Source organism: Monodelphis domestica, chromosome 3, assembly GCF_027887165.1.
Source record: "Monodelphis domestica isolate mMonDom1 chromosome 3, mMonDom1.pri, whole genome shotgun sequence".
NCBI lineage: Eukaryota > Metazoa > Chordata > Mammalia > Didelphimorphia > Didelphidae > Monodelphis > Monodelphis domestica.
This window is the reverse complement of record NC_077229.1, coordinates 490744296-490757101: the sequence shown is the minus strand read 5'-3', so window position 1 is coordinate 490757101 and position 12806 is coordinate 490744296. Positions and strand designations below refer to the sequence as shown.

The following is a 12806-nucleotide window of genomic DNA, read 5'->3' as shown; positions in this document are numbered from 1 at the left end:
CCTACATGAGCATTCTTAGCTCTTCATGATGACTTCGAATAGTAAGATCAGGAAACAAAACATTGCAAAAGGGGCTTGACAGGAAGGACTCCATCCTTGAGATTGCAGGTCCCTGGAGCCAATGATTCCAGAATCTCACCGGTACCACTGACAAAGAGCTGAAAGGAATGAGGGATCCCTTACCTTTCCAAGTATCCTCCCTTAAGGTTTTTGAAGCCTATTAAGGGATTTTGGAGTTCATTCTGTACTGACACAAGATCATTTGTTTCCAATGACAGGTTGAGGAAAGTGATAGCTGACAACATTTCTAATGCTATAGAGAGCTCCTCATGGGTTAGGTAGTTCTGTAGGAAAACATATATCGATGAGGAGAATTTTGACAGCATTACACAAAGTACCATTAAAAAACATCAACAACAATAATAACAACAACCTTCATTAAGCACATTTCCGCAATGGGTGCTGTGGTCAAAACTCTGGAAAACAAAATTAATAGGAATAACAGTGGATAACAAGAACAACAAGAATGAATAAAAAGGAATAACATTATAGCCTGTAATAATAACAACAGCTCATATCTTTACAAGCTAATTATGAGGGCCACTTGAAATAATGTTCTATGGAGCAATGGTATTAATTCAGATACAGTGCTTTAAGGTATAGAAAGCTTTTTTAAAAATCCCTTAACTTCTGTTTTAGAATCAATACTGTGTATTGGTTCCAAGGCAAAAGAATTATGAAGGCTAGGAAATGGGGGTGAAGTAACTTAAATAAGGTCACACAGCCATATTGTTTCACGGTATTGCCCTGTCCTGGTTTTCCTCCTACTTGCCTAACTGTTTCATCTCAATCTATTTTTTAATTCCCTTACCTTCTGTCTTAAAATCAATGCTAAACATAGATTCCAAGGCAAAAAAGTGGTAAGGGCTTGGCCACTGGGGTCAAGTGCCTTGCTCAGGATTACACAGCTGGAAAGGGTTTAAGGCCAGATGTGAAACCAAGAGTCTCCTATCTGTAAGCCTGGCTCTCAATCCACTAAGCCACCTAGCTGCTAGTACTCCCGATTTGGACAACTTTTCTAACCATTAGATTAAGAGATCTTCAAAATCAATCTCTTAGGTAAACACATGCTAGGATTATTATTCTTATTTTATAGTTGAAGAAACTAAAGTTCAAGGAAGTTAAGGACCCAATCAATACATCATGACCACTAAATTTAGAGCCATGATTAACAGTGGAGGCATGACTGGAGAAAGGGTGGTGAAACAAGAACTGGTTTAGGTATAAGGAGGTGGAGAAAGTACACCGATCCATCCAATGGATCCTAAGAATCAGTAGGAGCAAGCTGGCAGTATTGGAGGTGTATTGAGTAGTGATCTCTACAGGAATCATCAGAAAATCAATTTTATGTATGAGTGGGTTTATCTAGAGAAGTCTGACATAGAATGTGTCCATCACCATTGAGCAGGAGGGGCAGGGCTGGAGCTATTCAGGGACATTTTGATCTCAAACCAGGATAAGAACTCTCAACTCAGTGCGGGAGGTCCCAGAATTTATCTGTGTTTAGGCCCAGACTTGGCAATCCAGAACCCAATAGAAATATAGTGGGCTGATTAGTCAGCCAACTAATTGATTAGAATGGGTCATTTTTTCAGAAAGTGTCATTACATACTTATTCTCTCCTTACTTACTCTGTAGGATTTAATTTCCTAAGGAGGTTAGTCTATATAGTAATCAGTCCAGAAACTATACTGTGCACCAGTAAACAGTGGAATTCTCTATGGGAAGTCTGTCACAGGTATCCCAGGCAGATCATCATGGTTCCCTTGGTATTTGTTGGTTGGGTAGTAACTTGTTACACATAGACTTAATGTGCAATTTGTATTCTCTACGATTATGGCGAAAATACCATTCAATCCTCAATCATTATATTAATCATTAATGTAAAAAAAAAAGTAGGAGAGGACAGCTAGGTGGCTATGTGCATAGAGTGTGAAACCTGGAGTTGAGAAAACCCGGGTTCAAATGTGGCCTCAGATACTTCATAGCTGTGTGACCCTGGGCAAATCACTTCACTCACATTGCTTAGCCCTTACCACTCTTCTGCTTTCTTGTCTTGACTCTAAGACAGAAGATAAGAGTTTAAAAAGAAGGCAGGGGAAAATATCCACCAAGACTTTGGGTCAAATAGGCCCTCTACAAACTACATGCGAAGTGATTTTTGCTTCATGAAAGATCTTGGTTGGAAGAGTCTGGAATATGTTGGTATAGTCAATGACTAACTTATAAAACAGAACTGGTAACCCACAAAAAGGTATTAAAGAATAGGCTAAACTCCATTTGACCTAACTATCCACAATCTTGAAAAGATTTAGGTCTTGAAAAACCAATATGGCCTGAAAGAATAGGCCACCCCAGGACAAGATGAAATTAGATGATTTTAGTATGATTGCAAACTGCCATCTGTCTCAGTTTATCCTGGAGATATCCCAAAAACACTATAGACTTCCAAGGTAAAGGTTGTTCATTAGCCTCCAATACTTCATGACCCCATTTGGGGTTATCTTGGCAAAGAAAATGGAGTGCTCTGCCATTTCCTTATCTAGTTCATTTTATAGATGAGCAAACTGAGGCAAAATAGGGTTAAATGACTTGCCCAGGGTTACACAACTAGTAAGTATCTGAGACCAAACCAACTGTCCAACTGACTTGTGAGCTTTGAAAATACAAACCTCACCTGAGTTAGTAGGCAGTGAATGTTTGTTGAATATACCCTGACAGCTACTTTTTACTTGTTTTGGGGATACTTATGCAGATCACAAACACAGGAGGCCATGGAATGGGTACTGTAGGAATTTGTGCATTTGTCAAAAAAAAAAAAAACAACAGTGGAACAGAAAAACAGAAGAGAATACTTGGAGAAAAGAATAAAAAGGGTAGTCAGGACATTTTTTATATTTATAGTCATAGTACCTATATCTATGTTTATCTGTCTATGAATCATATCTATCATTGGATAGTACAGTTTTTGAGGAAAGGGGTAATATTATTTTTAATTTCTATGGCCATAACACCCAATAAAGTGCCTTACACGAGGTAGGAATAAAAGGTTTTGAGGTTTTCTTACTTTTGCAAGCTAACCACCGGGGTAGAAACTGCAATGAGGAGATTTTTAGAAAACCACCATCTCACAGAGGATAGAATTCTAAAAAGCAGCTGCTATTGTCATTGGGCAAATCTTTTGGTCAATATGAGCAATCTACTGATAATATTGTAGGAGACAGTTCCAATAGCCATCGATCAGATGACAACACAAAAGCAGCATTGACGAACCAAGATTCTACAAGTATAGAGAATAGAGGGAACAATCCTCTTACACCTTTTGTTGGGGTTTGGGGGAAGTTAGGTGGATACATGGAAAAAAGGGGTAATAAATACTACATAATCTTAGATGACGAAATGAGGACAAATGTTGAGAAAGTATATAGAGGTGGATTATAGTCCGAAAGACAGGTTCAAAAATTCTCCACAATTCATAGTCAGAGAGTTGCCTAGAGCACAGATGGTTAAGCAACTTGCCCTGGATGATAAGAACCATGAAAAGTATATACTGTTATTATCCTCATATTACAGTCGTGCAAACTGAGGCAAAGAGAGGTTAAAATATAGCTTTCCTGGGCTCACAAAGCTAGAAAGGGTCTGAGACCACATGAGAAGCGAAGTCTGCAGGACCCCTGGTCCAATGCTCCCTCCACGGGACCACCCGTCATGGCAGTCCAGACGACACAGTGCCTATGCTTTCTGGGGAATCACTACTTTAAGTGAAGGGCAAGTAGATCCTATGGATGGCCACAAAGTCCCAGCAGCTTTCTTCCCCTTCTGCCATGATCTCAGAGCAACACCTCATTTTCAAGTGGATTCTGCCCTTCCCAAGCAATGCTCCAGGCTCTGAGTCACTCATGCAGCCACAGACCTCCTGCACTTACCAAAGAGCTCTGTTTCTGAAGTTTGAACAGTTCATTCTGATACAGAACAGCAGCAAAGGGATGAACAGCTGGGAGCTGGGCCTCAGGTTTCATGAGTGCACTCATGGTGTTACTGGGATGACCTTTTCGAATCACAGCATTGATCTCATTGACAGCAGCGAGCCCTGGAGGACAAAGATGTCATGACAGTCAGAATCACACTATTTCCTTGGTGGTGTTTCCCATTGAATCTCTCAGTGATTAAGGGTTAAAGATCACTACACTTCGGGGCAGCACCAGCCTTGTCTTTGTAGCTAGACCACATCATGTGGTGTTAGACATGGAAGGCCCCATTAATTTTCAATAGGAATCAAAGATCAGCTATTGCCTTATACTCTTTTAGCTTACCAAATGTATACAGGAACAGGTACTTAAAAAGGGCTCCATCTTGAAGCTAATTTGCAATGATAGACACCTTAGTTGCAGCAAACTTTGTTTTTCAGTGGGTGCAAATAATCCAAAAAATTGTGAAGACTCTCTATACTTTTATATATCTAAATTTCAAATTTAAAATATTTTGTTATACTTTTTCTCTTTTCTCAAATATCTGCCTCTGTCTTTACCATTTCATTGTTTATTCTGATTTGGACTAATGCCACTTTATTTATGAGCCCATTTCACAGCTGACCAGTCTATTTTTATAGTATGAATTGGTATTTCAAAGTGCAAGTGCATAGACTACAGGTCCCAAGACATTTCCCATTTGATGTTTCATCTTATATATGAAACTAAATCTGACTCTTCCAGCCTTGCTTGAGCCTCTGAATCTGACCAGGAGTACCATCTCTAGAATGCCTTACAACATGTGTGACTTCAGAGAAATTAAGATGAGTCACTGCTGATAAGTCAAAAAAGGAGACCAAGGCAGGGATGATAACTAGGATATGAGGTGGGGATGGCAAATATTAGAAAGTAAACCTTGAAATATCCCACAGAGGACCTGAGAGTTTATCTCATGCAAAATCTGCACTATACAGATTAAGAAATTGATGTTAATGGAGAAGAAATTATTTTTCCAATAGTCCCAAAGGTATTAGTGGCATAGCTGGGACCAGAAATCCAGATTCCTGATTTTTATCCACTTTGATCCTTGTAGGAATCTAAGAAACTATCAGCAACTTACTTACTCAAGGAAAGGGAACAAGGATGAATTCTGCACCTACTAGGTGACACGCACTGTGCTGCTCGGTGCTGCATAAATATCATCTCCCTTTCATCCTGACCACAACCCTGAGAGGTAGCTACTATTATTTCCCTAATATTGGGGTGGAGGAACCTCAGTCAGAGGCTCAATCATTGGCTCAATACAACGAGGCAGTAGCTGAGACATGACTTGAACTCAAGCCATCCTCACTATGGAGTCAGCACTTTAGACAATGAGTCACACAAATATTTTCTCATTATTCAAGAATGTTTCCTCAGCTGAGGAAAAGTTTAGTCTAATATCCGGCATCCTTTACAGTTCTATCACCATCAGTGATCATAACGATGATCAGAGCTCTACAGTCAAGAGAGTATTAAGTTACATTCGTTGCCATGTAAAAGGCACCTTTAGATATCATCTAGAAGGGTAGGCAGGTGGCTGTGGATAAGATGCCAAACCTGAAGATGAGAAGCCCTAGATTCGGATTTGGCCTTACATACTTTCCTAACTGAGTGATCCTGTGAAAGTCATTGAACTCCACTTGCCTTACCTCTCTCTGGCTTGAAACCAATACTTGTTTTGATTCTCTTTCCATTTACTAAGACAAAAATCAGGTAATACATATTAGAACAATTTCCCCAAAAATGTTGGAATTAAAAATTGAGTAAACATTGGGTAAAAGTGAAACCATAATCCAGAATACCAACATTTTCAATCTTTCTATAAAACCAAACTGACTGCACTTACTTGCTTTTTCTTCTTGAATTTCCACATTGACCCTATCAATTTGATTCTGGATTTCATCTCTGCTCAAGTTATCTTTTCCTTGAGATGAGGCTTCTCTTTTGATGGACATGAGCTTGCTAGCATACCTGGGGAAGACAAAAGTGGCTAATTTAAATTTAAACTAAATTAAAACTTTTTTAAATACTCATGAAGTGCCTTTAGTTTAGCGATTTTGGTTCAATGTTTTGAAGAAAATGTTTAATTAAAGGGTCATGGAAACTACCTCAATGTGTGTGTGGGGGGGGTATGTGTGGGAGGATGGTGAGAGAGAGAGTGGGAGAGTGAAGAATGAAGGATGATCAGCAAGTTAGAAATCTGAGACTGAAAAGATACTGATGACTTCAGGGAAAAAAAAGAGTAGTTAGTTCAGGGTTCAGGGTGGGCAAAAAGTAGTTTCTTTCAGTACATGAGGCGAAGATGCTGGTGGTATGTGAAAGTGGGGATGACGGACAGATGTGGATTCGAAATTCGTCTCTGACAAATACTATCTTTGTTACCATGGTTTCAGTCTCTGCTTGCAACTTCTCAGTGCCTCCATGGAAAGCTAAATTTACAGGTTACAAGAAATCACTTGCTGGTCTCCAGCAGGAGAAAGAGTATCCTGTACACCCCTGTGGTCCTCTCCTTTGTGTCAATGAGCTTCTCACCCAGGAACCATTTAAGAAAGTTCTCCCAACATCTATTCTACTTTCCCTCCAAGATCAGTTCTTGTCTTTTCAGATTTTTCTATTCTTTTCCTCCCCATGATTCCCTGTTCAGCTTTGTTTGGTACACTGATATTGGCCCTGCTTCATTTGAAATTGAAGATGCTTCAAACTGACAGGGGTTATTTATTTTTTGCTTTTATTCCTAATTTCAGAACTTTTGGGGGGATCTGGCATGAAATGAGTGTCTAATAAGTGTTCTTTCTTTCTCCCTCTGCTTCCTTTGTTTCCCTCTCTTGATCTATCTCTCCCTCCCCTTCATTTTCCCAATCTCTTTCCCCATCATTTTGTCTCTCTCATATATCTTCTATATTTGCAATTTATAAAGCATTTTCATATTGCTCACAGGCATCAAGTTCAATTATTCTAAAATTAATCTTTTAAAAAATTTAATTATCAGTACCACATTTATTTAACATATTCAGATACTTTGACTACATTTCTGATCTTATTTGATTCTTACAATAACTTCCTAAGGTAGTAAATAATGCAGGTATGATTATTATCTTCCTCATTTTGTTGATTAGAAAATTTAAGATTGAGCAAAGTTTAAAGGTCATAGCATTAGGGTTAGAGCTTAGTACACCAGTTCTAGGCACTTTTTAGCACACCATATTTTCTTTATGATGCTCCACTCTCTTTCTGATATTGCTTGCCTCTGTTCCTACATCTTACTGAAAAGCACAAATGCTAAACTTGTCTAAAGCCTTTTCCTGCCACATACTAACCTGGGCCCCCATGTAGCCCTTCGTGTGCCTACATTCCCTGCCTTTTAACTAGTCCCTTGAGAGTAAGGTTACTTTTTTATACTGACTAAAATACAACCCACTTAATGGTACAAAAGTAATTAGGGTTTCTTAAGAAAAGTAGTCTTTTGTGGGGTGGCTTGCCAAAGGTTACCCTGAAAGTTGCAGGTAGACTTTGGACCCAAAGTTAGATTTTCTGACTCTGAATTCTATATTCTCTCCAGAATAACACACTATATCCTTAGAACATCTCTGAAGATTAATAAGAATAGTACTTTGGGAGATACTCAAGTAGTGGTCTTAGTAAAGAAATTATCACATTCACTTTGTAATTGTTGTTTGGTCATTTTTCAGGCATTGTGAATGGTTTTTGACTTATGCTGGATTTCAACTTTCAGATCAAGCCAAACCAATCTATTTTCATTTACCAGAGTAACCATTTTTAGTACCTGTAAACCATTAGCTACTAAAAGTTATCTCAACTCACAAAACAGAAAATTTCTAAAGGGAGCCAAAGTAGAAGAGATTATTTTAATGTCTTCTATCTTCATCAGAAAAAGACTTAAAAAGCTATGAGATCATTTTTGCCTTCATAAACCTTACAGTTAGTAGAGAGTGGCAATATCCTTGGTTTCTAATATACCATTGAGCAAAGTGACAGCAGATATTTCTACTGCATTTAGTTGCAACTCATGGGCCAGGCAATGTAGAAATCATCTATTCCACCTCCCATGCTAGCCCCAGATCCCATTTTACAGATGAAGAAAACTAGGTAGGGGGAATGAAGTGACTCAAGTTCAGGTGTTTAGTAAGTGATTTGAATTCACTTCTACAGTTTTGTAAGATTACCACTCCCACGAAGCTCCCACGAAGCAGAATTATATATTACTAAAATATTTTTATGAAGAAATCCTCCTGATATTTCATTCTAGTGAGTCTAGTCAGTGTATGACAATTCAAGTCAGATTCACCCACCATTTCCTTTAGACATCACAGAGAACTATAAGCAGGTTTGGGCCCCTGTTAGAGATTTCTGTGTTATGAGGTAACAAAACTTCTCTTTCATGAAATTATGATACAATAGTTTGTATATTATAAGTACAAGTGCATATGAGAAAACCCTTTCTTAGAACTTGAGGGCAAAAATGGTCTCATAACTAAAATGTTTACATCCATCCAAGTCACACAGCCTTGGTTCTTGGCAGAAGGTTTCATTCCATATTATGACTGCAGAATTTGGAGTCAGAAGAGCTGGATTAAAATCCTGACTCTAGAGACAACTAGGTGGCTTAGTTCATTGAGAGGCAAACTTAGAGAAGGTAGGTCTTGGATTCAAAGATGAACCCAGACACTTTCTAGCTGCCTAACCCTGGACAAGTCATTTCACCTGCATTCTTTAGTCCTTACTGGTCTTTTGTCTGAAAACCAAAGCATAATACAGATCCTAAGCTGTAAGGTAAAGGTCTTTTAAAAAAAATCTGTACTCTACATGGGACCACAGGCAAAAACCAATAAACCTATCTAAGACTCAGTTTCCTTCTCTTTAACAGAGGTGGCTGGGTTAGCTGACCTCTAACAAATCCTCTTGAGATCCTTTGTTCACCTTAGTAGTGGTGGTACAGGGTGTGAGATGGGGGTATTTTACCATATTTTAAAACTGGGCAATCCCTCCCCTCTGCCAACACAAATGATGAAAAGCCTGTAGAGCCTGACTGAACAGAATCCTGGCCTTGCCCTCTACCTCATTCAGGCATGTTTCTTTCTCAAACTTTTCACTTTGGTTTAGAACATCCATCCATCCTGCACTAATGGCTCCAGTGTCTTTGCTGTCCAGGAGTGAGTTCTGGTAGCACCAAATGAAAGGAACAGTAGCTGAACATTGGCATGTGCTATCTAGGACCCTGTTCAAGGCTGTCCCAAGGAAATAGCAAAAGGAAGCCTCCTCTTCTCAATGTCTGTTTTTCCCTCTATTATAGCAGTTGCTGGGACAGATGGCTGGGGATGACACAGGATGGCTAAAGGTGATCAATCAGATCTACCAGTGAAGGGAGTTGCCTTAGACACTGAGAGCTCAACATGGTCTGGCTCACGCAGGCCACAGAAGACTCAAAAGCAGGTCCTGCTGACTTCTTCCTGAGCTTGTCACCGTACCTCTCTTACTGGAAAGAAAGCCCAAGGTAGCCACTCTACATGAAAGCATGGGAAATGTATATGTTAAGGTGGCAGCTTCCCTTATATCCCCCACAGTTGAATGGAAGAAGTCCACCTTTTTGAAAAAGGAAATACAATGAAGACAACCTCCACGAGCACTCTTAGCTCTTCATGACCACTTAGAATATGGCAGATCAGGAAACAAAACATTGCAAAAGGGGCTTGACAGGAACGACTCCATCCTTGAGATTACAGATCCCAGAGCCAATGATTCCAGAATCTCACCGGTACCACTGACAAAGAGCTGAAAGGAATGAGGGATCCCTTACCGTTCCATGTGTTCTCCATCCAGGTTTTTGAAGCCTATTGAAGGATTTAGGAGATGATTCTGTATTGACATAAAATCCTTGGTTTCCAATGCCTGGTTGAGCAAGGCAACAGCTGACAACATTTCTATTGTAATGGACAGCTCCTCGTGGGCCAAGTAATTCTGTAGGGGAAAATGTCAATAAGGAGAATTTTCGCAGCTTCAGAGAAAATATTGTTTAAAAAAAAAACCCAACTTCATTAAGCACATCTCTGCCAATGGTGTTATGGTCAAATCTTCAGGAAAACAAATTAAATGGAATAACCACAGATAACAAGAATGATAATATTGATAACAAGAAAGATAATAAGGAAAAATAGTGTAGTCCTTACTAATGCCAACAGCTGATATTTTTACAATGTGATTTTTAAATTTCCTCTATCTTGCTTGGTCTAGTACCCAAGAATGTGCACACCCACACTACATGGCATGTGCTAGCTAATAACAAATCAGAAACAACTAACTGCCCCCCCTGGGCTGTCCTAAGCCAAACTTGAGCCACCATTGGCACGTGTGAGGTGCAGGAAGTGAGGTAGAGAACAGCCTCTGGAGTTCGCTCACTTCCTGTGGACAGGGCTAGGTGCCAGTTCAATTCTGGAGCTTGAGCTGGGAGGAGGCCCGCAGACAGCTTTCCTTCAAATCAGTCACATGAGTGAAAGGACAGACTCCCTTCCTTGACTTGGCCCTCCAAGGCCTAAAACTCCCTCTGGCTCTGCCAGGAGGTTGAGTTAACCTCTTCCTTCTCTCCCTCTTCCCTTCTCTTCCTCTAATAATTTCTTACTCCCGTTGTAATTAAATTACCATAAAACTCCATTCTGACTTGAGTGTTTCATTAGGATTTTCATAAGTGAAATCCTTGGTGACCAATAATTAATATAATCAGTCTTTAAAAGTAATTTTAGGGGGCAGCTGGGAAGCTCAGTGGATTGAGAGCCAGGCCTAGAGACAGGATGTCCTAGGTTCAAATCTGGCCGCAGACACTTCCCAGCTGTGCGACTCTGGGCAAGTCACTTGACCCCCACCTGCCTAGCCCTTACCACTCTTCTGCCTTGGAGCCAATACACAGTATTATTGACTCCAAGACGGAAGGTAAAGGCTTAAAAAAAAGTAATTTCAAATATTACAATTTTTACAAGGTGATTACAAGAGCCTCATGGGGGTAATGTAAGATGGAGCAGTGTTATTAATTAGATATAGCCCTTTAAGTTTTAGAAAGCTTTAAGAAAAAAACCCCTTAACTTCTATTGAAGAATCAATACTGTTTAATGGTTCCAGGGCAAAAGAGTTCTAAGGGCTAGGAAATGGGGATGAAGTAACTTAAATAAAGTTACACAGCCTTAACATTTCATGGTATTGCCCTGTCCTGGTTTTCCTCCTACTTGCTTGATTGTTCCATCTCAATCTATTTTTTAAATCTCTTATATTCTATATTAGAATCAGTGCTGAATATAGATTCTAAGGCAGAAAAGTGGTAAGGGCTAGGCCATTGAGGTTAATTAAGTCCCTTGCTCAGGATCACACTGTCAGAAAGTGTTTGAGGCCAGATTGGAAAGCCAGAGTCTCCTGTCTGTAAGCCTGGCTCTCAATCCACTAAGCCGCCTAGCTGCTAGTACTCCTGGTAGGGACAACTTTTCTAACCATTAGTTTAAGTGACCTTCAAAGTCAATCTGTTAGGTCAATACATGCTAGTATAATTCTCCACTTGAGAGGTGAAAAAGTTAAGGGCCCAATCAATAAAATCAATAAAACCTAAATCATAGAACCATGATTAATATTAGAGGCATGGCTGGAGAAAGTGTTAGAAACTTAAAAAAAACCAACAACATTATCTGCTGTTTAAGCATCAACAATATTTATTGGTTCCAAGGCAAAAGAGTGGTAAAGGCTAGGCAATGGGGGTGAAGTAATTTAAGTAAGGTCAAACAGCCATTATATTTCATGGGATTGCTCTTTCCTGGTTTTCCTCCTACTTGCCTGATTGTTTCATCTCAGTCTATTTTTTTAAATCCCTTAACTTCTGTCATAGAATTAACGCTAAGAATAGATTCCAAGGAAGAAAAGTGGTTAAGGCTAGGCAATTTAGGCTGTCTATTTAGCCATTTAATTGATTAGAATGAGTGGTTCTTCAGAAACCATCACTGCATACCTCTTTTCTCCTTACTTGCTCTGTAAGATTTCATTTTCTATAAGGCAATCAGTCGAGAAACTATACTGTGCACCAGTAATTAGTGGAATTCTCTATGGAAGTCTGTTACAGTTACCCTAGGTAGATTGTTCTTCATGATTTCCTTGATATTTCTTGGCTGGTTAGTGGCTTGTTACACATAGAATGAATGAGCAAGTTGTCTTCTCTACAGTTAATATTGAAAATACCACTCAATTCTTAATCATTACATTAATCAATATTGTAAAAAAGATGAGAGAGGGTAGCTAGGTGGCTATGTTCATAGAGTGTGAAATCTGGAAGTGAAAGAACCCAGGTGCAAAAGTGGCTTCAGATACTTCATAGCTGTGTGACCTGGACAATTCACTTCACTTCCATTGCTTAGCCCTTAGCACTTTTCTTCCTTGTATTGACTGATTCTTGTATTACTCTAAGACAGAAGGTAAGGGTTTCAAAAGAAGATAGGAGAAAACATCTACCCAGACCCTGATGATCAGGTAAGATAAAACCTTTACAAATTACATGTGAAGTGATTTTTGTTTCATGAAAGATCTTGGCTGGAAGTGTCTGGTATATGTTGGCAAAGCCAATGACCAACTGATAAAACAGAACTGATGACCCATGAAGGAATGGTAAATGACAGGATAAACTCCTTTTGACCCAACTATCCAAAATCTCCCAAAGGTGTAAGTCTTGAAAAATAAATATGGCCAGAAAGA

At 39.3% G+C, this 12806-nt stretch overlaps 1 protein-coding gene across 10 annotated transcripts in view; it reads right to left on the bottom strand.

Annotated features, from left to right (window-relative positions):
• The window catches only part of LOC100010026 (ras GTPase-activating-like protein IQGAP2), a 270208-nt gene that overhangs the window by 207709 nt on the left and 49693 nt on the right, over nucleotides 1-12806 (bottom strand). For all 10 annotated transcript variants that reach the window (XR_008917926.1, XR_008917925.1, XR_008917924.1 and 7 more), the window contains exons 16-19: nucleotides 9886-10046; nucleotides 5917-6041; nucleotides 3987-4150; nucleotides 184-344 (exon numbers count right to left, since the gene is read on the bottom strand). Coding sequence is in view for 5 of the 10 variants with exons in the window: in XM_056824762.1 (XP_056680740.1) it covers nucleotides 184-344; nucleotides 3987-4150; nucleotides 5917-6041; nucleotides 9886-10046 (611 nt within the window). In the remaining 5 variants the exon portion in view is untranslated. The remainder of the gene's footprint in view (nucleotides 1-183; nucleotides 345-3986; nucleotides 4151-5916; nucleotides 6042-9885; nucleotides 10047-12806) is intronic.